General features: G+C 39.9%; 1 protein-coding gene across 7 annotated transcripts; it reads left to right on the top strand.

Moving 5' to 3' along the window:
- The first annotated feature begins 1,580 nt into the window (after positions 1-1,580).
- On the top strand, positions 1,581-25,064 carry LOC141410417 (uncharacterized). Of its 7 annotated transcripts, none has more exons than XM_074052433.1 (5): positions 1,581-1,678; positions 7,630-7,672; positions 13,062-13,188; positions 13,466-13,561; positions 20,212-25,064. In XM_074052433.1, exons 2-5 carry the CDS (start codon positions 7,658-7,660, stop codon positions 22,527-22,529), a joined length of 2,556 nt encoding a protein of 851 aa, XP_073908534.1. In that variant the 5' UTR covers positions 1,581-1,678; positions 7,630-7,657; the 3' UTR covers positions 22,530-25,064. The 7 variants fall into 7 exon arrangements, with proteins under 7 accessions (XP_073908534.1, XP_073908537.1, XP_073908540.1 ...); XM_074052436.1 differs by having other exon boundaries at positions 20,233-25,064; XM_074052435.1 differs by having other exon boundaries at positions 1,668-1,689.
- Positions 25,065-25,557: the final 493 nt, after the last annotated feature.

The following is a 25,557-nucleotide window of genomic DNA, read 5'->3' on the forward strand; positions in this document are numbered from 1 at the left end:
AGTTGAATTTTTTTCTACAAATTTATGTTTGTAGAGTTGTTTGTAGTATTCTTTTCAAAATTCTTTTGATGTCTTTAGGGCCATAGTGGTGGTAACTCATTTTATTCTTGATACTGCCTTTTTTTTTTTTTTTTTTGTCAGCACTAGGGTGTGAACTTAGGGCCTCAAGATTGCTAGGTAAGCACTGTACCACTTGAGAGACACACATACACATAGTCCTTTTTTTTTTTTTTCCTTTAGGTACTTTTTGGGTAGGGTCTCACAGGTTTTTCTTTTTTTTTTTCCTCCAGAGTCAGTCTCAGACCATATCCTACTGCCTACACCTCCTGCTGGGGCCACAGGCATGTACCACCATTTCTGGATTATTTTCTGAGATAGGGTCTTCTAATTTTTTTTTTGCCTGATCTGACCTCAATCTGTGATCCTCCAGCAGCTGCAGTTGTAGGTGTACACCACCACACCCAGCCCAGACTTGCCAATTTTTATTGGCTTTCCATAGAACCAGCTTTTGCTTAATTTATTTTTCTCAATTTGATTGTTTCTGAGACAGTGTCTCACTCTGTAGCCCAGACTGGCCCTGAACTTATTTTTTATTTTAGTTGAACTGGGGTTTGAACTCAGGGTCTCACTCTTGGTAGGTCAGTCTCCCCAGTGTTGCTATTACAGGCCTGTGCTACCGCACCTGGCAGTTATTTTTCTTGTCCATTGATTGGTTTTCTTTTCTTTTTTACTTTTATTTTATTTTGCTATTCCTTTTAGTTTACTGAAGTGGGAGGTTGGTTATTGATTTGAGAATTTCTTCTTTTCTAATGTAAGCATTTAGTGGTATAAACTGTCTTCTCACCATTGCTTCAGCTGATTTATTCACATTTTGATATGTAATGTTTATATTTTCATTCACTTCACTGCATTTTAGATTTTTTCTTTGATGCTTCCTCTGTGAACAATGGATTATTTAGTATTATGTTTCCAGGTGTTTAGAGGTTTCCCTGTAATTGCTTTTTCCATCTCTTTTTTTTAGTGGTATCAGGGATTGAACTCTAGCCTTAGTCTTGCAAGGCAAGAGCTCTAGCAATTGAGATACACTCCTAGCCCTTGACTTCTTTTGTGATTGTGTGTTTGGAGAACACGTTGTGTATGCTTTCAGTTGCTTTAAATTTACTGAGATTTGTTTTATGGCCCAGGTTATGACATATCTTGGAAATACTCCATGGATGCTTGCATAGAATGTGCATCCTGTTGTTTTGGGGTGGAGTGTTCTATAAATGTCCATTAGTACCTTTTGGTTGTTGGTGCTGTTGAGTCCACAGAGGCACAGAGGAAAGCGCGGGTGACTTGTAGTGACAAGCCTGGCTTACTCAAAGGCGATACACCAAGGCGGCATCAGCACCACCATCTCTCTGTATCTTCAACATGGCTGCCCGCAGCCGTGTGTCCATGTGGGCGCCGCCATCTTGGCGTCAAGCTTCAGCCCCTGAGCCTGCAAAGAGATTGGCAGAGAACCAGGTTGGTTACTGGCAAGTGCCTCCAGAAGCCTGTTGCGCATGCGTACGCCTAGCCCCCTCTGCCCCACAGCAGGACCGCGGGACCGGAAGGAGGCTGTGAACGGAAGTGGGTTGCATCGTGCTAGGGCGGCCCTAGTCCCCGCCTCAGGCGGAAGGGAGAGTGGGCCAAACAGGTGAGTGCGAGGTAGGCGGTGAGCCGTGGGCCGGGCCTGGGCAGTGGGCGGGGAGGGGAGGGGAGGGGAGGGCAGGGCAGGGGAGGGGAGGGGCAGGTTACGGGATCGGTCAGCTCAGGCGCGGTCCAGTGGGGCCGCGCGACGGGTGTGAGCGGGAGCGCTGTGCGTGGAAGTGGAATTCCTCTTGCTTCCCTTCCTCGCCCGTTCTCCCTCCCATAGACTTGGCTGAAGATGTAAGTGTTCTGCCATGGGGTTACGGATAAGTGTCCTTTTACCCATTCACCTGTCATTCTTCGTCTTTTTTAAAAGATCAGCAGGCATCTCAAGGGTCTATCTACTTCATTGGTCAGTTGGAAATACGGGCTCTTGGTTTTGTTTATCTTCCCGACTCTCTTTACACAAATTTTTTCTTTCTGATAAGTTACTTTCTCCTCCTTTACCCTTTAGACGTCATTGCTTTTGTTCTTTTCCTCGTCTTCTTAAATTTTATATCGGATGTATTTAGGTTGTTAAATACGTTATCCATGAAACGAATAAATTAAATTTCCTTTTTTTTTGAGGGACTGGGGTTTGCACTCAGGTCTTCAATGCTTGCAAAGCAGGTGCTCTACTCAATTTGATATTCTACCTTGATCCTGAATTATTAAGGAGGGTTTCTTCGTCTTTAAATTTAAAGATGCTTTTAGTTGCCTTCTTATTTTATTGCTTTGTCAGAAAATGTGGACTGTCAGATCTAAATTTTTAAAAGTTTATCCAGATTATCTTTGTACGGTGCATAGTTGTTTTTCTGTTTATTAAATCTGGCTTTTCGAATTTTTCATATTTTTGTCTTTAGTGATTTCAGTCTACTTGATTCATATTACTTGGGAGAGGTACAATAAAAATCTCACTTTAATAGTTCACTTTGCAGGTCTGTGTAGTTTTTTTTTTTTTTGCGGGTTTTATTTGTATTTGTGTGGGCAGGGAGAGGCAATGGTTAATGAATTTTCTATCATTTTTCCCTTATTGGGTACGATTATTATAAGATCCTTTTTTAGTTTCCTAACAAAAAGCACTTTAATCTTGAATCCACGTTGAGAATTTACTTTGTCATTGCTGCTTTTATTTTTATTGCATTTGGATGATCCTTCAGGATGATGGTGGTTCAAGGCTAACCCCAGCCACGTAGATCCCCACCTCCAAAATAACCAGAGCAAAATGGACTGGAGGTGTGGCTCAAGTGGTAGAATGCCTGCTTTGGAAGTGAAAAGCCAAGTTCAAACCCCATTCCCACCAAAAAAAAAAAAAAAAAAAAAGCAATCACAGAATGGGAAATAATTTGCAGGTTATATATCTGACCTGCATTTCAGACAATATAGAGCACTTATAACCCAATTGCAGATGAGTCTTCTCACTTCTCCCTCACTTAATCCCTTTTATTTCCCTTTTATTTCCTTGCAATCCTCACATTTTTATTCTTCCATATAAATTTTAGAATAATGTTTTCCTTGTCTAGCCAACTGTGGCAATTTGGATTTAGATTAGAATTGTGTTAAATGTACACATTATGTGGAGAGAGAATTGGCCTGCTTATAATATTGAATCTTCTCATTCAGGAACATAGTTCTCTGTTTCCCTCCCTTGTCCTCCCTTCTCCAATCTCAAAAACCAAAAACAACCTCCCCCTCAAAACAAAAAAATACCTAGGCATGGTCCATTTTCTAAGGTGGACAGTGTGCAGCTGATGTCCACAAAACATCCACAAAAGTAGGGAAATAATATAACGAAGACCCACATTCCATCATTGCTGGGCTCAGCAGTTCCCACCATTTTGCCAGTTTTGTTTCACCTATTGTGGCCAAAATTTATTTTATATATTTATTTTTTGGCAATACTGGGGTTCAAACTTTACCACCTGAGCCATGCCCCCAGCCCTTGGCTAGAATGCTTTAAAATCCCAGATAGTATTCATTTCACGCCATACACTTCCGCACGCCCATCAGATGTGAACTTTTTTTGAGGGGGAGGGGTTACCATCACAACATCACCCTCCCACCAAAAGTTACCCTAACTTCCTAATGTCATCCATAATCAAAATTCCCTTACTTAAAAAATGTCTTTTTAAACTTTTCACTATGAAAATTTCAAACACACAAAAGTGGAGTAAGTATAATGAATTCCATATGCCCATTCCCAAGCTTCCACGATTGTCAACTCATGCCCAGCCATGTCATCTGTACTTTCCTTCTCCCACATTTCCTCCTTTGCTGGTTATTTTGAAGTAAATCTCAACATTGGGTCTTTTCATCCATAAATACTTAAGTGCATAAATCTAAAGATAACTACTTTTTAATAAAAACAACCATTGTAAGTTTTAAAAGCTTACAGTGTTTTAAAAGTTGTTTCACACGCTTTGGATTGGAAGGCAGTGTTAAAAGAAAAAGTTTAGGTGAATTAAATTTAGCAGTTTATTTGGGCAGAGTTATGAATGGGGCAGCATTCAGAACCAGGAGGTACTTAGAGAACTCTGCCCAGCAGGCTGAGCAATGAGCTTTTATAGGCTGGTGGGACACAGAAACAAAGTCAAGAAATCACCTGATTGGCTAAGCTAAGCATCTGCCTTATTTGGGCATAGTGTGATGAGTTGGCTGCTTATAATTGGCTAAAGCTTGGCTGTTATACCTCTAAGTTAGGTTTTGGTTTGTTTGCACATGTAGTTAGGTTGCAGTTTGCTATGTGTGGACTCCTGGTATGGAAGCAGCCTCAAACCAAATTTAATATAAGAGCAGATTTTGAGATTTGATGAGATTCAGTTTCCTTTTTAAAAATTTTTTATTTTGGCAATAGTTCTTCTCAGGTAGTGCATATTTCCATTGTGAAATGTGTCTGCTCATCTCTCTGTGAGCAACATTGATGATCATTTCCCATATCTACTATTTAATGAAGAGTACATAAAATAGACATATTCCATTTCTATCATTCCTCTGATTCATTAGCTGGAATAGGTACAAAAAGAAAGAGAAACTCCTACCAGGTGTGGTTGTGCACAGCTATAATCCAGCTACTTGGGAAGCAAAGTTAGTGAGACCTTATCAAAAACAAAATATAAACAAAAAGGGCTGTGGAGGTGCAGGCATGGTGGCACACCCTGTAATCCAATTACTAAGGAGGCAGAGATCAGGAGGATCAGGGTTCAAGGCCAGCCTGGGTAAAAGTTAGCAAGACTTTTTGTACTTACTCCACTTTTGTGTGTTTGAAATTTTCATGGTAAAAAGTTTAAAAAGTAAATTTTTAAATAATAAGGGAATTTTGATTATGGATGACATTAGGAAGTTAGGGTAACTTTTGTTAGGAGGGTAATGCTGTGATGGTAACCCCTGCCCCTCAGTCTCATGTAGTCAGGCTTGGTGATATGCCAGAGGCATGGGTAGGAGGATCACAGTACAAGGCCAAGCCCAGGCAGAAATTAAAGAAAACAGGAGGGGGCTGTACTAGAGTGCTTGCCGAGAACACCTGAGCCCCTGGGTTCAATCTCTATTGCCAAAAATAATAATTTCGTTATCAAGTGTTGGGATTACTAAATTTCAGCCTTTGAGGAAAGGGGGCAGAAATGCTTGACCTTTTCATTTCTCTGTTTACCGAAGTATTTATGGATGAAAAGACACAAGTAATAATTTGATTTCTTAACACTTTCCAAAAGTTCCAGAAATGTTCTCTGTCTTGATGTGCTGGCAGATGCACAGATGTGGAAAACAGGGGAAATGCATTGTGTACCTAATATTTATGTACTTGATGTATTTTTCTTCAATCAAAATTAACAAGTAACCAAAAATGTTACATATGCTAAGAAAATGTATTTAGCAATAATATATCTAATATAAAAATTCAAAAATCAGGAAAAACATTGGGATGAGGGAGCTAGGATAAAGGGGCACAGTAGCCAGTGTGTGAACCTTACTGGAACTTATTTCCAAACAAAACAGTGGGAATGTGTGTTTTGGGGATAAACGCAATTTGTGTGTGTGTGTGTGTGTGTGTGTGACAGTACTGGCATTTAAACTCAGGTCCTCGAACTTGCTGTGCAGTTGCTCTACCACTTGAGCCATGCCCCTAGGGAAATTTTGAATATAAGCTGAATATTAAAATACTATAGAATTACTATTAATTTTCTGAGGCATAACAGTGACTTTTAGATTTATGTGATATATTTAGGCCTAAGGTGTCACAGCTGCAACTTTCAAATTGTTCAACAACAAAGTATAGAAATGTGAGACAGAATTTTGCCTTTTCTCTCTTAGGGTTTTTAGGCTGGGCCTGAGAATTACATTGACATTAAACAGATTTGTAGAAAAGCATGTACATTTTATATAAGTTCTGTGTGATGTGGGAGCCCATGTAAAGAAATGAAGACTCAAAGAAGTGACAAAACTAAAATGCTTTTGTATTAGGTTGAACAAAGAGAGGCTGTCATGGAAAAGTAGCCAAATCATTTGGTGAGGCCAAAGGAAAATAAGAATTATTTTAACAAGGTCTGTCTGTACAGAATTCTCTTGGCTGTGACTCCCTTCAAAGAAGGTTTCTTTTCTCCCTGTCTAGTGATGAGGGAAGGTGTCTTTTCACAAGGGGCTTTTATCTCTCACTTGACTCCCCCCTTTTTTTTTCCAGTCAGCTTTACTACATAGCCCATGCTGGCCTGGAACCCATGATCCTCTGGCCTCATGGGTGCTGGGGTATAGGCCTGCTTCACCACACCTGGTTTTTACCTCTTGGTTTGAGGAAAAAAAGGATTAAAGTGTCCTTGGATCTGCTTAGCTCAAAATAATCTTAATACCAAAGTGGTATACTTTGGAGTGCATATTCTGCTACCTTTCACACATTTTATATATATATATATATATATATATATATATATATATATACACACACACATACATATACATCTATACACGCACACACACATATATATAGTGTTTATAGATGACTGTATATGTGAAAGATTTAAGTAAATATGGCACATTATTAATTGTTAAAAGAAGGTAGAAGAATATGTTATATTTCTTGCACTGACCAACATTTTCTTTATGTTAGAAAACTGTCATAAAAACATTTGGGAACAATGGCCACAGCCACTCTATTCTTTCAAGAACCGTATGTGAGGGAAAACAGTGAGAAAAGCTAGAATGCTCTCTTTTTTGGTCTACTCCTGGATATTCTCACAACTTGGGCAAAATCACTGGAAGACAATGTATGCTTTAAAGACAATTACTTTGCTTTTAATTGGCAAGTAAAAAGAATATAAACATTAAAATTACCTATCAATGGCTGGGTGCTGGTGGCTCATGCTTGTAATCCTAGCTAGTCAGGAGGCAGAGATCAGGAGGAGCTTGGTTCGAAGCCAGCCTAGGCAAATAGTTTGAGAGACTCTATCTTGAAAATACCCTTTGCAGAAATAGGGCTGGTGGACTGGCTCAAGGTGAAGGCCCTGAGTTCAAACCCCAGTACTGCAAAAAAAAAAAAAAATTACCTATCAATGTACAATATCCAAATATTATATGTTAACATATTTAGTATATTTCCTTCTAGATAATACTAAGTGCAAATAAATACATGTATTTATATATGTGTGTGTATGTGTATATATACAAGTTAACATAGAATAATGAAAATGGAATACTTTTGGAATTGTAATTTTTATATGATGTATTTGTCATTTTTATATTTTTTTCTACAGTATTTTAACTATGTAACATTATGCCAATCCTATAAAATATTTAATCTAGTCCTTTGCTAGTGGCCATGTTGTGGTAAAACTCTTGCCTTTGTCTTTGTACAGTGTGGAATCCTTTGTATGATGTAGTTCTAGAAATACACTTTGGGGTCAGAGGTGCATAGGCAGTAGGTGATGTATGTAGCCATGTATGACCTCGGTACACTTCCTGTTCTCATGTACCTCTGCTCATCTGTTTTCTCAGATCTGCCCCTTTTCCAGAAGAGCCCAAAATGAACAAGTCCCTGGTGAGTTCTAATTTGTTCATCTACTTATTTGTTGCTTTATTTTATTTTCCTAGTGGATTTTAGGAGACTTCTAATACTCCATATAGTAAGAAGACAAATATAGATAAAGAAAAACTAAGATCAGAGAAAATGAAGAGACTTACCAACTTTTAAGACAAGCTGGAATTTGATACATGTAAATGGTGTGTGGCTATAAACTTTGAACTATAAAATTGTCTCTGATCTTTGTGACAGGTAAACAATAATGGAAATTGGACATATACTTTGTATTATTTTATTTGTTTCACCAGTAATACTGATTTCTGGCTCTTGATGTTTGAGAGGATTTTCAATAGATGCTTAGGTGGATGGTGACAGATGTAAACAGCAACTTTGTGTACAGAGCACTACGGGGTTTCCCTGTGTCCTGGAGAGCAGTGCTTCTCATGCTTTACTCGGTGTGAATTCAGATTCTGATTCTGGGATGGGATGCAAGGGTTTGGATTCCTCACTGATTCCTAAAGAACAGTGCTGCTTGTGTAAGGACCACCCTCACCCTCTGAAGCAAACTTGGGATTTATCATGAGTAGGTGTTGGATTTTGTCAAATACTTTTTTTTTGTATCAGTTCACATTTATCAGGTGATTTTAGCTCCTTAACCTCTTGAAATGATAGATTACATTGATTTTTGAACTAGCCTTTCATTTTGGGAAAAAACCCTATTTTGTCATGACATCTGCTTATTTTTATATATTTGTATTTACCAATATTTTGTTAAGGATTTTTGGGGGAAGGGGCTGTACTAGACTTTAAACTCAGGGCTTTGCGTTTGCTAGGCAGATGCTCTCCTGCTTGAACCATGCCCCCAGCCCTTTTTTGCTGTGGATATTTTGGAAGTAAGATCTTACTTTTTGCTTAGACCAGCCTGGACTTTGATCCTCCTATTTTAGATTTCTCACTGAAGCTGGTATGACACACCCAGCTTTTTTCCATTGAGATGGGGTCTCCCAAACTATTTTGCCCAGCCTGGCATAGAATCACAATCTCAGCCTCCCCTGTAGTTTGAGGTGACAGGCACATGCCACTGTGCCCAGCTATTGATTGAGTCGGGGTCTTGCAAACTTTCTTCCTGGACTGGCTTCAAACCACAATCCTCCTGATCTCAGCCTCCCAAGTAGCTAGGATTACAAGTGTGAGCCACCAGTGCTCAGCTTTGGCATCATATTTATGAGAGATACTTGCTGTTGCTCTATTTCTCTCTTGATTACTGGTTTTGGTTTTGGTATCAGGGTAATTATTATTGGCCTCATAAAGAGAATTGAAATATGTTCTTTTGTGTCGATTATTCTGCCAGACTGTAATTTGTGTGTTCTTTTTCTGTATTTTGTCCAGTTTTGTATCAGGGTTGTACTGGTCCTCATAGAATTAATTAAGAAATATTTCCTTCTCTTTTGTTTTCAGAACAGACTGTAGAATTGATGTTAATTCTTTTTGGGAGTACTGGGAATGGAACCCAGACCCTTATACATGCTAGATGAGAGCTATACCACTGAGCTGTACCCCTGGCTCTTTGGTTAATTCTTTAAATATTTGGTAGAATTCTCCAGTCAAATAGGGCCTGGAGATTCCTTTTTTGGTAGTTTTTGAGCTATAGGTTCAATTTCTTTTTTTTTAAAGCAGTAATGGCATTTGAACTCTGAGCCTCCCGCTTGCTAGGCAGGGGCTTTACCTCTTGAGCCATGCCCTCAGCCCACAATTCAATTTCCTTAATAATTATATTGCTACTCACATTGTCTATTTATTTATGTATTTATTTATTTTTGGTTGTACTGGGATTTGAACTCAGAGCCTCACATTTCCTAGGCAGGCAGTCTTAATACTTGAGCCATACCTGCAGCCCACTTTTGTTTGAGCTATGCCCCAGCCATTCTTGCATTTTTGTTAGCCTCAGACTGCAGACCTCCTACCTATGGCCTCCTTCATTTCTGGGCTCACAGGTGTATCCCACCATGCCTGGCTTATTGATTGAGATAAGGTCTTGCTGATTTTTGTCTGTGCAGGCCTCAAACTGCAACCCTCCCTATCTCTGCCTCCCTGGTAGCTGTGATACTGGGGTGAGAGTTGTGGTTTGTGTCTTTTGGGAATTGGCTCAAGTTTTCCAGTTTACGTGTTTAGAGTTATATGTATTTATCTCTGTTGTGGCACAGACTGGGTGGATGAAGCAATAGCACTTTATTTTCTCATGGTTCTGGAGGCCAGAAGTGAGGGTTTAGGGTAGCAGAGTGGCTGAGCTCTGGTGAAGGCTGCCTTCTTCCTCACCGAGAGCTCACACGGTCTCCCATTAGGGCTCACCTGCCTACAGAGAAAGACAGCATTCTCCTTCACAGCTGCTTTTCCCAGGTAGAGCCCTACCTATTTGACCTCAGGTAACCTTAAGTACCTCCTAAAAGCCCTGTCTCCAAATGCAGTCATGTCAGGGGTTCCAACTTTGACATGAATTTTGGAAGGACAGTTCAGTCCCCAGCAATAATATTTCCATGTTATCCTTTTAGTGCCTGCAAGATGTATATTGGGATCTCTTCCTTTATTCCTATGTTGGTTGTCTTTTCTCTCTTTTTGTGTGTGTCAGTTTGAGATGCTAGAAGTTTATAAAGATCTATTAGTAATAGTGTCATACAATCTTTTACATTTTATTGATTTTTATATACTTTCCTTTTTTTTTTTTTTTGTGATACTGGGAGTTGAACTCTGCCTGGTGCTTGATAGGCATGCATTCTATCATCTGACCATGCCCCAGACATTTTTGTTTTGCCCAGGTTGGTCTTGAACTGCTGTCCTTAACAATCTGTACCTCCCAAGTAGCTTGGATGACCTGACTGACATGAGCCACTACCCCCAACATTTTCCTTTTTTAAATGCCTTTGATTTCTGCTTTTTGTCTGATTGTTTCCTTACTTCTGCTTGCTTTGAGCTTTTTTCAATCCTTTCTTTCTAGTTTCTGGAGGTGGGATCTTAATGATGGAAGCCTTTTTTGCTAAGAATTTCACAACTGCTTTAGTTGCATCCAACAACTTTTAATATTCTTTTTTCATTCAATTCAGTGTCACTTTTTTATTTCCCCAAGATTTCCCCTTTGACTCATGGATTATTTAGAAGTGTGTTTAGGTTCCAAGTGTCTGGAGATTTCTAGTTCTGCTTCATCATGTTGAGAGAACACACTCTATATTATGTCAGTTTTTTTTAAGTTTGTTGAGATTGTCTAGCTATTCAAACAAACAAGAGTCTCCAGCTACAACTGTAGATTAACACATTTCTCCTTTTCCTACCACCAATTGCTGCTTCTTGAATTTTGCAACTTTATTGTTTGGTGCATACATGTTTAGGATTGTTCTGTCTTCCTGGTGAATTAACCCTTTTCAGTTGAATTTTTTCATATTTTTCTTGTAGTCGACTATCTTAGTGAAGCTGAAGGGTTATCTCTGTGGTTTTTGATTTCCATTTCCCTGATGACTGGTAGTGTAGATGATCTTTTACCATGTTTTACTGCCTACTTGCCTTCACTGGAGAAGTATATATTTGGAGCATTTACCCATTTTTCTCTTCTTTTGTTTTGTTTTTGGCAGTACTGGGGTTTGAACTCAGGGCCTCAAACTTACTAGGCAGGCGCTATCACTTGACCCACTACACCAGCCCTCATTTGCCCATTTTTAATTGGGTTGTATTTTAATTCAGTTGCTGATGTTCTTTGTGTAGTTTAGATACAAATACCTTATTAAATATATGATTTGAATTTTTTCCCAAGTCTGTTAGTTACCTAATCACTCTCTTTGTTTTGTTTTTTTTTGGGGGCGGTGATACTGGAGTTTGAACTCAGGGCCTGGTGATACTGGAGTTTGAACTCAGGGCCTCACACTTGCTAGGCAGGCACTTCCGTACTTGAGGCACTCCACAAGCCTTCTATTCACTTTCTTTTTTCTTTTCTTTCTTTGTCTCTTTTTTTTTTTTGCAGTACTTGGGCTTGAATTCGGGGCCTTCATCTTGAACCATTCCACCAGCCCTATTTTTGTGAAGGTTTTTTCGAGATGGGGGTCTCATGAACTAGCCAGGACTAGCTTCGAACTGTGATCCTCTTGATCTCTGCCTCCTGAGTAGCTAGGATTATAGGTGTGAGCTACAGTGCCCAGCTATTCACTGTCTTGATAGTATCCTTTAAAGCACAAAAGTGTATGTTTGTATGCATGTACACATATATATGTATGTACGTTTATATGTATTTTTTGTTGTTGGTTTTTGTCAATACTGGAGTTTGAACTCAGGGCTTCACACTTGCAAAGCAGGCACGCTACTGTTTGAGTCATATCTCCAGTCCTTTTTGCTCTGGTTATTTTAGTGATGGGGTCTTGCAAACTATTTGCCTGGGCTGGCCTCAAACTCTGATCCTCCCAATTGGAAGCTCCCAAGTAGCTAGGATTGCAGGAGTGAGCCACCGGTACCTGGCCCAGAAGTTTATATTTTTATAAAGTCCAATTTATCTGTTTTTTTCCTTTGTCTGCTTGTGTTTTTTGGCCTTACATCTGAGAAATCATTGCCAAATCCAATGTTATAAAGACCTATTTTAGCTAAAATGTACCTTTTGGCTAAATGTAAAAACATTGAGACCTGTGATCCACTTTGAGGTAACTTTTTTACTATGAAGGAGGGTCCAACTTTTATTGCATGTGACTCTTACTTGGCTCAGCACCATTTGTTGAAAGACTGTTCTTTCTTTTTAAATTGTTTTGGATATTACCAGTTGACAATAAATATCAAGTTTATTTATGGATCCCCAGTTATATTCCATTGGTCTGTATGTCTGTATGCTAGTACTATACTGTTTTGAATCTGTTTTTTTAGTTTGATTTGATTCTTTTTTTGAGACAGGGTCTTGCCATGTAGCTGTATTTTGGCCTCAGACTTGCCAACCTTCTGCTCCCATCTCCAAATTCTGGGATTACAAGTGTGCACCAATATGCCCAGCAAAAGAGTCTATTTTAGTTATCTTTTTCAAAGAAGAAGTTGACTTAGTGGGTCATTGTGTGACATGAATGGCAGAATATAGTTCTTTTTTAAGTGAACTATTATTAGAATATGACATATATAGAAAAGAGTGCAGAACATATATATACATATATGTATACACACACATATATATACACACACACACATATACAAACACACATATATATATATACACACACACACACATATATATATATACAATTTGAGAACTTTGACAGCTTATTCCTGTGTAACTGGCACACAGATTTTAAAAAGAATATTATCAATACTGCAAAAGGACTAGCATGATAATTTTGATATGATTCCTTTTTTCTTCAGCATCTTCACATTAAGTAGGAATTTGTTTTTGCAGGGGTCTGTGTCATTCCAGGATGTCACCGTAGCCTTCAGCAGGGAGGAATGGCAGCACCTGGACCTTGCCCAGAGAAGCCTGTATAGGGACGTAATGCTGGACAACTATTTCAACCTGCTGTCAGTGGGTGAGCGCAGCCTTGCGAGCACATAATGGGCTGCACCTGTGTTACTGGTTTTTCTTTCTTAGTGGGAGTTTTGAAATCTAAGTTTTCTTCCAAAGCCAGGAGGGCAATTGAAGTGTATAATGGTTCGGTCTTTATTTTGTCCCAGGTTTTTAGTAATTTCTTTTGGGTAAAAAGGCCTCTGTTCCCCATGCTCTGTTTCCATGATCTTCTGGAAAGCACACAGCATGCTTCGTTGTATGGCCTCTGAAACCACGTCCTCTGTACTTTCTTTTCAAAGGGTGTCTAGTTCCCAAACCAGAAGTCATCTTCAACTTGGAGCAGGGAGGAGAGCCATGTGTGCTGGATGGTGACATCTCAAGTCTGAGCTGTCTAGGTGAGTCAGGAGCCAAGAGCACAAAAGAGAGCATGACTGACATGCACTGGGCTGGGAGAGGCTGGCCACTTCAAGTGCATGAATAGGACTTCTCTTCTCACATTCTGACTTTCAGAACTGCTTGCATAGAGTTGATGTTAGCCTCTCGGGTGTCTGAATTCTTTTCCCCTCAGGCCCTTTCTTTACCAGTGCTGCCTTCACCTGACTTTTTAGAAGGGAGTGCATGACAATTACCAGTACTTTAGACCAGCCTACGTTTTCTAGCACCCTGCTTTCTTGCTTCTTTCTCTCTTTCTCTAAACGGTTTTATTGTTTCTTTCTTCCTCCTTCATTTTTTTCCTTCTTCGCTCCCTCCCTCTCTTCCTTCCTTTCTCCCTTCCTTCCTTTCTCCATACTGGGGTTTGAACTCAGGGCCTTGGATTTGCTAGGCAGGTGCTCTACCCCTTGAGCTACTCTACTAACCCTTTTGTGTTGGTTATTTTTTTAGATTGTGCCTGGGCCAGCTTTGACCATGATTCCATTTGTGCTTTCTTGGTAGCTATATGTTGGTTTGGAGGGGGGTGGTCTCTCAAACTTTTTATCTAGACTGTCCTCAAACCGTGATCCTCCCAGTCTCCACCACTCAAGTAGCTAGAATTATAAGACTGAGCCACCGTGCCCAACAGTTTTTATTATTGCTTCCTTCATTAGATGTTAGATCCCTTTCTTATGCTTTTAAACACTCATAGCTCTGCCTTCCTTACAGATCATGGTGAGTCACACTCCTGCTTGTTGGTTTCTTTTCATTTTCTCTGTTTTTCCTTCTGTGTCTCAGCATTGTCACCGAGAGGTAGGCTTATTCTATAATCTCCTTGTGCTCCCCTCTAACTGTTGACTTTGTGGGCACCTGGATCTTTTCTTCCTACTTGGCTAGTATAACATAGCACTGACTTGTTCTTACAAATTTTGACATTTCACAAGCAGCTTTATACCTCATGTGCAAGAAACTGAGTTATCATTATAGCCTTAGTTTGTGGTTAGTATCATCATCAATATATTTAAGGCCCCCCCCACTTTACTTTATTTACTCTTTTTAATTTCACCTTTCCTACACTGAGTTTAATTCTTTCCACAGGCATCTGCCCTACTACATGTGCCATCTGTCCTTAAATTTGTGCATATTGGTAAAATCTAAATTGTTGGTATTTGCCGTCCTGGGCAATGGTGGCTCACGCCTGTGATCCCAGCTACTCAGGTGGCAGAGATCAGGAGGACCACAGTTTGAAGCCTGCCCGGGCAAATAGTTCACGAGATCCTATCCCGAAAATACTCAACACAAAAAGAGGCTGGTGGAGTGGTTCAAGGTGAAGGCCCTGAGTTCAAGCCCCAGTACCACAAAAAAAAAAATGTTGGTATTTGTAGTTTATAGAAATAAAAATGGTCAGTTTCATTCTTTCCTTTTTTTTTTTACTTTTTTCCCCAAATTGCAACGTGTTTTTTTTTTTCATTCATTGCTTCTAAGTGCTGCATAGAGTTCTTTTTTTTTTATTGTTTTATTATTCATATGTGCAAACAAGGCTTGGGTCATTTCTCCCCCATGCCCCCACCCCCTCCCTTACCACCCATTCCGCCCCCTCCCTCTCCCCCCAAACCTCTCAATACCTGGCAGAAACTGTTTTGCCCTTTTATCTCTAATTTTGTTGAAGAGAGAGTATAAGCAATAATAGGAAGGAACAAGGGTTTTTGCTGGTTGAGATAAGGATAGCTACACAGGGAGTTGACTCACATTAATTTCCTGTGTGTGTTTGTGTTACCTTCTAGGATAATTCTTCTTGATCTAACCTTTTCTCTAGTTCCTGGTCCCTTTTCCTATTGGCCTCAGTTGCTTTTAAGGTATCTGCTTGCATAGAGTTCTGCAATGCGGCTGTGTACCACTTACTGCTTGCCTAGCCTCTCAGCTACGGCAAACAGTGCATGTGTCACGGGCTGTTCTTACAGGAAGTGAGGTTTCTCAGGAGTGGTGGGCTTGCTCTGTCATTGCGTCTACAGTCCTGTGACAGTGTGGCCACCCTGTTCCCTGGATTGGCCATGTCATTCTCAATGTCTGAACATTTCATGGGGCATCAATTTCCCTCAGCAGGGGCTGAGTCAACCTAGTATTTACCCATATTTCTAGCAACTCAGCTAACCTACTGGGTTTCAACTTCTAATTATTTTAGTTTTTGTCTCTTCAGTAACAAAATATGTTAAGCTTTCCATTCTGGATCTTGTCATAGACTCTGACTTTATATTTTATTTTTTGTCAAAGGCTGGAACTCAGGGCCTCATGCTTGTTAAGCAGGTACTCTTACCACTTGAGTCACACCCTCAGCCGCTAGCTCTTTTTTTTTTTTTTTTTTTCGCTTTTTTGCTATTTTTGAGATAGGGCTTCATGCTTTTTTCCCAAGTAAGCCTTGTACTGCAGTGCTCCTTCCTATATCTCTTGCATAGCTGGGCTTACAGGGTTGTACCACCATAGCAACTAGTTTATTGAGATGAGGCCTCACTAAATTTTTGTGTGGGCTGACCTCAAATCACTATCTTCCAATTCTCTGTCTCCTGAGTAGCTGGGATTACAAGTGTGTACCACCACACCCAGCCTATTTTTGATGTTTGGCTACTGGTATATTCTAAGCCTTACCTGCCTCCCCTTCTGTCCTATCCCACATCTGAACAAACTGATAAGAAAATCCAGGTGTTCCTTCCCTTGGTGCTGGTGATAACCACGTATGAAAACAGGCAGCCCAACCCCACCCTGAATCACCATAGAAACCCCAGGATTGTTTCCTTCTCTTGTGATCTCAGGGCCACTTTTGGGCCTGCTTGGAGCACTTTCCACAGCCTCGTTATGTGAACACTGAGCCTCCTCATGTCCCCTTGGTGTGTGTCCCATCAGCACTCCTGACCTCTGAACCAAGGCCTCCTTTGAGGGGACTTAATGGTGGGACAGTGATGAGTCCGTGCAAACAGTGCCCACCACTGCAGGGTCTTTCTATCTTCCTAACCGCTCTACTGACTCTGCCCTCCCTATTCATAACAACCCAATGTAGAAGTTACGGTTGGCATTAGAGACAGTTTAGGGTTGGGCTGCCCTTTCAGTTGCTTGGCTCATGAGTGTTATTCCTGGCCTGTGTGCCTCAGGTTGAATTGCTTGTCTCAGTTCATCTGTGACTTATGATTGGATCAGGGGAATGACTTGTTCTGTCTCAGCCAGGCATCGGCCCCATCAAATCTGGCACTCAGGAAATACCAGCATGTTATGTGTACAGGGTGGTCCACCAGAGGGCTGCCTGTAAAAGACTGCCTATACAAGCCAGTGGCTCACCTGGCCAAAGTTTGTCCTATTCTGTTGTGGGTTTTTACTTTTTCTGCCAATCTGTTTTCTCAAGTAGCTCATTCTGTTCTTCCATCAGTTTTTCTCTTGCAGAAAATACTATCTTGATGCCTCTTCTTACTTCCCAGTGGTGTCACTAAAGCCATACTTCTGTTTCTTGTGCCTGGATTATTCTCACCCTGTTGGGATATGTTGACTCCTTTTTTTTTAACTAGCTCATCTTAGGTGTGTCTGATAGACTTCACTACTTAAAACATTGTACAACTGAAGCACAAAGGTCTGGAGGGGTGGCTAAAGTGCTTGTTTAGCAAGTGCAAGGTTCTGAGTTCGAACTCCAGTCCCGCCACACACACACACCCAAAATTAACACACACTTCCACTTTGTACACGTTTCACGTGTTCCTGAGTTGGAGCTATTACAGCATGCATTGCTCTTTTCCCTTCTCTATTTCTCCAACCCCCTGAAGTGCACATAAAGCTACATTCTTTGTATAATTAAGTGTTCTGCCCATCTGTGTACTTGTGCACCCAGGGTGCTGGGGATCAAAGTCAGGGCCTGGGTCATAATAGACCAGTGCTCTACCACTGGGCCACACCCCCCGTCAACCACTTTGTATTTTAATGAACATTTCATAAAAAATATTTAGTAAAATCTAATTATAGAGTTTAAGTTATAAGCAGAAAAGGTTCTGATTCAGAAGGATTTTAAATGTTGTCTTCTGGGAACAGTTCAGTGAGCCAGAGGTAGACTTGGAAAAGCTTTAAAATTTCAGCCTTGCTAATGCACACGTCTATGTCTGTTTTTAAACAGACAGAAGAGTCTCCCTAGAGTTGTGGTGAGATTAGAAATTAGTTTTGAGAGCAGAAAGCTCTAAGTGATTCATGAAGGACAGTGACCTTTGAATAGGGACAGCCAGTCAGAAGAAGGAAGCTTAAGTGGAGAAAATGAAAGAATTGCATGTGTACTTGTAATGCAATAGTGATGACTGGGGGGATGCATGAATGCACATTTGATTGGCCTGTAGAATGACTGTATTTTTTTTTGACTAGGTTAGAAGCCAGTGGTGACTAACGAACCGTTAGTAGGATAGCACACTTTTTGCATTGAACATCATTGGTAGTAATGTAGATGCCATCAGGTGTAGTGGTAGGTTTATCAGCTAAAGAAAGTAAAAAATTGTAATTGATCACAATCTTGAGTATTAGGTGTCCTCAGGATGAATGACAGCCACTAATGTGTGAATGAAAGTGTACAAAAAATTAAAGAATGTGCCTGGATACATGACAAGGCCCTCAGACAATAAAATGAATAGAAGGCCAGACTGTGTCTAGATTCAAGAACTCTTAAAATAAGATGATAGTGTAATTCAGTCTTTCCATAAATAGTCACTAAGGATCTATTGTGTTTTATACACTATTCCAGAATTTGAAATGTTAGTATGATTTGGGCAGGAACATGAAATGTTAGAATAAAGCCCAGCTCCTGTAACTAAGAGACCCCAAGAAACAGTGATTTAAAAAATACAAATACTGACCCTTGCATGGCAACTCCTGGGGTATGGTCCAGTTTTGCCAGGCACTCTTTTCAAGTGGCCATTCAGAGATAAAGTTTCTAGAAAAGGTCATTGTACCACCATCTCCTAGGGCCAGGACTGGCAAGACTTTTCTGTAAAGACCCAAAAGTAAACATTTCAGCCTGGAGGCCATGTGTTTGCTGTCTGTACTCATTTTTGCTATCATAGTTCCAAAGCAGCTATAGACAATGGTATCAGTGAATGAAAAACTTTATAGGGCTGGAGCTTGGCTCAAGTGGTAGAGCACCTGTCTGGCAAGCAGAAAGCCCTGAGTTCAAACCCTAATAAAAAATTTATGAACACAGAAACTTAAATAATTTTATAGTCACAAAGTATTCTTTTGACTTTTTTCAACCATTTAAAAACTGAAATATATTCTTAGCTTTTTGGTAGAGGCCTGACACCTGAATGCCAAAGCATTCTACCCTACCCTGAGGTGTTGTGTCTGCATAGAGCTGTCGAGTCTGGAATATTTTGTGGGAAGAGAATAGGTTTGTGGAAGACCACACCTACTTCCTTAAGACACTGACTTTGTCATAACATATATATTGTAAAAATTACTCCCATTTGATTGATAAGAACTGGGTTACTTTGGTCCCACCTAACAGTAAACGAGGCTGGGCAATCTCTGTGTTCTAAGGCCACTGTGTGTTGGGTACAAGCTTAGTACTATTCAGGAAAGGGACAGATTGGATAGGCAGCTTTCAGTCTCAGATGGCTGGCAGTTTTCCTGCTGGATACCCGTAGCTCTGCAGGGATAAGAGACTAAACAGTGATAAAAGACTTAGTTACAGACATCCAGTTTACTCTTTGGCTAAGTCAGATGACTGAGGCTACTATAAACATAAGTGAATTGGTATTTAGCCACACTGACTAATAGGGAAAATAGAAATTGGGAAGATTAGTGAGGATTTACAGATGAAGGATGATAGGAACCTAGACTTAGAAATACTTCCTTTAGTGGCTAGGGTGTGGCTCAGTGGTAGAGTACGTACTTAATCTGTACAAAGCCCTTGGGTTTGCTCTCTAGCACTTCAAAAATAGCAGAAATAATCTTTTTTTTTTTTGAGGTACTGGGGCTTGAACTCAGAGTCTTCACCTTGAGCCACTCCACCAGCCCAATTTTTTGTGATAGGGTTTTTCAAGATAGGGTCTCACGAACTATTTGCCCTGACTGGCTTTGAACCATAGTCTTCCTAGTCTCTGCCTCCTGAGTAGCTAGGATTACAGATGTGAGCCACCGGTGCCCAGCCCGAAATAATCTTTTAAGCCATGAGGTTTTGTCACTTTGTTCTTCTGGCACTTCACTTCTATTCCACTTGCTTGGGTTTGAATCTCCTCCTCCTCAGTTACTAAACATTCGATCTAAGCAAATTATTAAATTCTTCCTGTGGCTCAGTTTCCTTATATGTAAAATAGGAAAAATAATACCAGCAACAAAGGGTTGTGATAAAGTTTAAATGAGCTAATGTAAAACTTAAAACAGTGCATCTAAATGCTATTGTTTATCATAAGGTGAATATAAGTGTTACATTCAGTACCATATAGTAAATGTAAAGTGAAAGATAATTACATGTTTATGTATACTTATATATATGTTATATTTATTTATGTATAACTTACATATTTATATATTTCTTATATTTATGTAATGCCTCTTTCATTTTCCTGTTTTCACCATGAATCAATTTGATGTGTCTCTCCCATCTTTGTCTCTGTTTCAGATTTCTTTTCTTCCTTTTTAGGTGATGATACTGGTTTTGAGACTTCACAACAGCTAATGTCTGAAGAAGCTTCCTTGCAGTTTGAAAAAATTAGTCTCTTCACAAGAGATGACCCATACTCTGCTTTAGAAGAATTATGGAAGGATAATAGACAACAAGGGAGATCTGAGAAAAGCCGGAATGAACCTGTAGGTCACATTGCCTTCCCCAACAAGGCAACAGCAGCTTGTGAGAGTGGCTGGGAATATGAGGACACTGGGAGGATGGTTCATGTGAACACACACCTTGTGCCTTCAGGAAAAAGATTCCATCACTACAACTCATTTAGAAAGAGCTTACCTAGTCACAGCAGAAACCACAAAGGTCTTGACAGGATTATGGAATATAGTGATACTTTTATGCATCTGAATCCTCATGCCAAAGTGAATGCTTGTGCAGGTATTCAATGTAGGGATCTTCTAAGTCATCGGCAGGCTCTTTCTCAGCATCAGAAAATCCACACTGGGGGCAGCCTCTGTTTGTTTTCTGACTATGTAAAAGTTCTCACCCAAAAGTCACCCCTCTTCACTCATCAGAGTATTGATGCTGAAGAAAAGCAGCACGAGTGCAGCAAAAGCAAGATGGCCTCCACCCACAAGCCCCACGTCACTGGGCCTCAGAGGACTTCTGTGGGAGGGAAGCCCTGTGTGTGCACTGAATGTGGGAAGGAATGTTCCCTGAAGTCAAACCATCAGGAAACTAATGAGAACTCCTATAAGTGCACTAAGTATGGAAGAGCCTTTATTGAGAAATCTGATCTGCTCAGGTGCCAGAGAAATCATACTGAAAAGAAACTCTGTGAATACAGTAAATGTGGGAAAAGCTTTTCTCAGAATTCAAACCTCAGTATACATAAAAAAATTCATTCTTCAAGGAAACACTTTCAATGTACTGAATGTGGAAAGGCCTTCACAAGAAAATCAACACTAAGTATGCATCAGAAAATCCATACAGGAGAAAAACCCTATGTGTGCACTGAGTGTGGGAAGGCCTTTATCCGGAAGTCACATTTTATCATACATGAAAGAATTCATACTGGAGAAAAGCCCTATAAGTGTGGTGACTGTGGGAAATCCTTTATTAAAAAGTCACAACTCCATGTGCACCAGCGAATTCACACAGGAGAGAACCCCTTTATATGTTCAGAATGTGGGAAGGTCTTTACTCACAAAACAAATCTCATTATACACCAAAAAATTCATACTGGGGAGAGACCCTATGTATGTACTGAATGTGGGAAGGCCTTTTCTGACAGGTCAAATCTCATTAAACACCAAAAAATCCACACTGGAGAAAAACCTTATAAATGTAGTGACTGTGGAAAAGCCTTCACCTGGAAGTCACGGCTCAGGATCCATGAGAAATGCCATACTGGCGAGAGACATTACGAATGCAATGAGTGTGGGAAAGCATTCATTCAGAAGTCAACACTAAGTATGCACCAGAGAATCCACAGAGGAGAAAAACCCTATGCTTGCCCAGAATGTGGGAAGGCCTTCTTCCACAAATCACATTTTATTACCCATGAGAGAATTCATACTGGAGAGAAACCCTATGAATGTAGCAATTGTGGGAAATCCTTCACTAAGAAATCACAGCTCCATGTACATCAACAAATTCACACAGGAGAGAAGCCATATAGATGTGCTGAATGTGGAAAGGCCTTCACGGATAGGTCAAATCTCTTTACACACCAGAAAATTCACACTGGAGAGAAACCCTATAAATGTAGTGACTGTGGAAAAGCCTTCACTCGGAAGTCAGGCCTCCACATCCATCAACAATCCCATACCGGAGAAAGACATTATGAGTGCAGTGAGTGCGGGAAAGCCTTTGCAAGAAAGTCAACATTGATTATGCACCAGAGAATTCACACGGGAGAGAAGCCCTATATTTGTACCGAATGTGGGAAGTCCTTCATCCAGAAGTCACACTTAAATAGACATAGGAGAATTCATACTGGAGAGAAACCCTATAAATGCAGTGACTGTGGGAAGTCTTTCATTAAGAAGTCACAACTCCACGAGCACCATCGAATTCACACAGGAGAGAAACCATATATCTGTGCTGAATGTGGAAAGGCCTTTACCATCAGATCAAATCTTATCAAACACCAGAAAATTCATTCTAAACAGAAACCGTATAAATGCAGTGATGTTGGGAAAGCCTTAAACTGGAAGCCACAGCTCACAAGTCAACCAGGTATACCCCAGAAGTCTGATACTGGTCAAGTAGAGTGCCCAGTGCCACAATCATGGTGTGGGGATACAAAGAAATGACTAAGAAGCAGGAGGAAACCAGGACCCACCATGTTCTATCTGGTCAGAATTATGAGACTCTGAATTGCATAGCTCATGTCTGTTACTCACACTTTGGAAAAAGCGTTTCTGTGCCATGGTCATGCTTGGTTACCTCACAGATTATCAGGCCCTGACAACCAAGAGTAAAGATGTGAAAGCCAGGTGTGGTGGTATATACCTGTATACCTGTAGTCACTACTACTTGGGAAGCTGAGGCAGGAGGATGGCTTGAACCCCAGAGTTTAAGACCAGCCTGGACAATATAGTAAGATCCCATCTCAAAAAACAAACAAAAAGCAAAGTGCTGACTTGCAGTTGTTACACAGCTTGTTTTGATAAACAGCTGTTTAAATTTAGGGCTGTTGAGTTTTTCATGCCTCGAGTAGCAAAACTGTTCAATATGTACCCAAAAAATTTCATAAACAAGAAGAGTGGTAAGAAAATTTTCATTGTCTAATCCCCCGTAAAGACTGAAATCAAGGTGGAAGTTACAGTCAGTTCAGATCAACAGTGAAAATAAGCCAGATGTTTTTGTGAAAACTGACACAAAGAAAGGACTCACCTTTTTTCCCTGTGGGAAATCCCTGTTATTTATTATTTGTAGTATTTGTTGGTGTGTGCTGTGGCAGTAGGTTCCCAGAGGTCTAAACATGCTGTCAGCCTGTGATCAATGGTGTGACTACTTGCCGCTGCAGAGCTGGCCTAGGGTTGGGGGCTTGGCCACAGGAACCCAGATCTCCATGGTAGCACTTGGATCCTCAACTTTGTTCATGGAAAACTGCACTTTCATATTGATTCCCATTTGAAAAATAGGCAGATTAAGAAAAATGGATTTCAAAGCGTAGAATTCTTTGCCTCCAATTTTGTTAGTTCATTCTCTACATAATCATTATATGTTTGCTTACCACAAGGCACAACTGTCTGGCATTTTAGATTGTCTTCTTAGAAGACAAAATATAGTTGGACATTTGAAAAAGTACTCCCACCCTTCCCATTCTCTACACATTGCATTTAATCAGATACTAAAATAAGTGTGTCCTAATCTTGCAGAATAATTGTGAATTTGTCTCCTTATAAGCCACTAACATTTGCTGTTTATTTTGAGTTTTTTTTTACTTACATCAAATCTAGAGTTATGGTTTTCCTGGTTAATTGAAACTGTCATTATGAAAGGTTTCTTTTTTGGCTTAAAATACACTTTCAAGTGTTAATACAATAGCCATACTTTCCTTTTTAAAGGCTAATGTAAATCAGTACTAATGCTACTTCTGAACAAGGGAAGAAGGTAGGAAATTGACTTCATGTTCCCTTCTTGACGTACATGGTATTGACGTCACACATTTGAAATCTGTAGCTAGTTGATATTGCCAATTATTGTTTCAGAGTCAATACTCAAGTTAAATTAGCACACATACTTATCCTTTTCATACTTTTTTACTCTTGTTCTTTAAACTCCCCCCTCCCTGGAATTATTTTTTCTCATCCCCTTCCCTACCCCCTTGGCAGTACTGGGATTTGAACGTAGGGCTTCACACATGCTTAGCAATCTACTACTGAGCTACATCTCCAACCCCATGGGGTTTTTTTCTCGTTTCTTAAGAGCACCCTTCAGTATTATGAGTTTGTTATGTCATTCTTTTGCTTTTTTTTTTTGGTGCTAGGGATGGAACCCAGGTGCTTTACCACTGAGCTGCATCCCCAGCCCTTGCTTTATTTTGAAGGATACATTAATGTGTATAGAATTTAGGTCGGCACTTACTTTTATTAATATTGTGAATATATTTCATTACAGTTGGTTTCCCATTGAACAGTAAGCTGCCCGTATAATTACCTTTGAAGTGATCTGATTTTTCTTTTTTTCTTCTGTCTCCTTTAAAATCTCTGGCTTTTGCTTTCAACTATTACACAGTATGTCTAGGTGTGGTTTTCTGTGAGTTTATTATGGTTGGAGTTTGCAGTGATTTTTCTTGATACGTGGTTTAATGGTGTTTAAATGTGTTTGGGAAAATTCCTAGCTGTTGTGTGTTCAATTCCTGCATCTGTTTCATTGCTCTCCGTCTCTTCTAGGGATAGTCCCATTATCTAGATCCTCTATTTACCTGTTTCTCTTTGTCATTGTTTTTCTTGGGTTGTATTACATTTGTGGAGATAAGATGGTTTGATGATAACTTCTTCCAGAGAAGATTTACCTTTGCTTCCAGCAGGTGACCAGGCCAGGGATACTAGCAATGCCTGATTGCCTTTATCCAGTCGTGTACTGAGTTATTTGAACCTGGGCTTTAGTCTTTGTGGAAACTTGTGTATTTTTCCCCACGCCATGTCTAGGGGACACCGTGAAGATTTAAGACTGTGGGAAGTTTGTCAGGTCCCTCTTCCTTGGAAGGACCAGAATTCTAGTGTTTATCACCTTGGTCCATGATTTTGTCAAAAAGGCCCTTCATCCTCTCTTGCCCAGTATTTGCTGTAAGAATTAGCTCACACCTCTTAATAATAAACAATCCCAAATTCCAGAGAGTATGGCTTATCTCTAGTCTTAATTACTGCAATTCCTCACTGTGTCGATCTCCTTTGCCATCAAAAAATTAAACGTGTTTAATATTTCTTCCATCCTTTTTAGTTCTCAAAGAAAGTATGGGACTATACCATTCTGTCATTGATAGAAAATTTCAATTCATTGGGTTTTTTGTTTGTTTGTTTTTTGGTTTTGGTTTTTTTTTTTTTTGCGGTACTGGGGTTTGAACTCAGGGCTTCACACTTGCTAGATAGATGCTCCACTACTTGAGCCACTCTGCCAGCCCTCAATTCATTGAGCTATCTGTTCATACTTAAGGGTTTGATGTTCCAAAATATATTTTAAAATTACCAAATTATTGATTTAAAAATGGAAATGCTCTAATCTACAACATCGCTTTATTCTCATTTTGTTGAAGCTTTGCAAATTGTGATACGTAAGAGGAAATTACCTCTCATGGAGTCTTATTTTATTATGGTAGCTTCCCAACTTCTG

Source organism: Castor canadensis, chromosome 13 (assembly GCF_047511655.1).
Source record: "Castor canadensis chromosome 13, mCasCan1.hap1v2, whole genome shotgun sequence".
Lineage (NCBI taxonomy): Eukaryota > Metazoa > Chordata > Mammalia > Rodentia > Castoridae > Castor > Castor canadensis.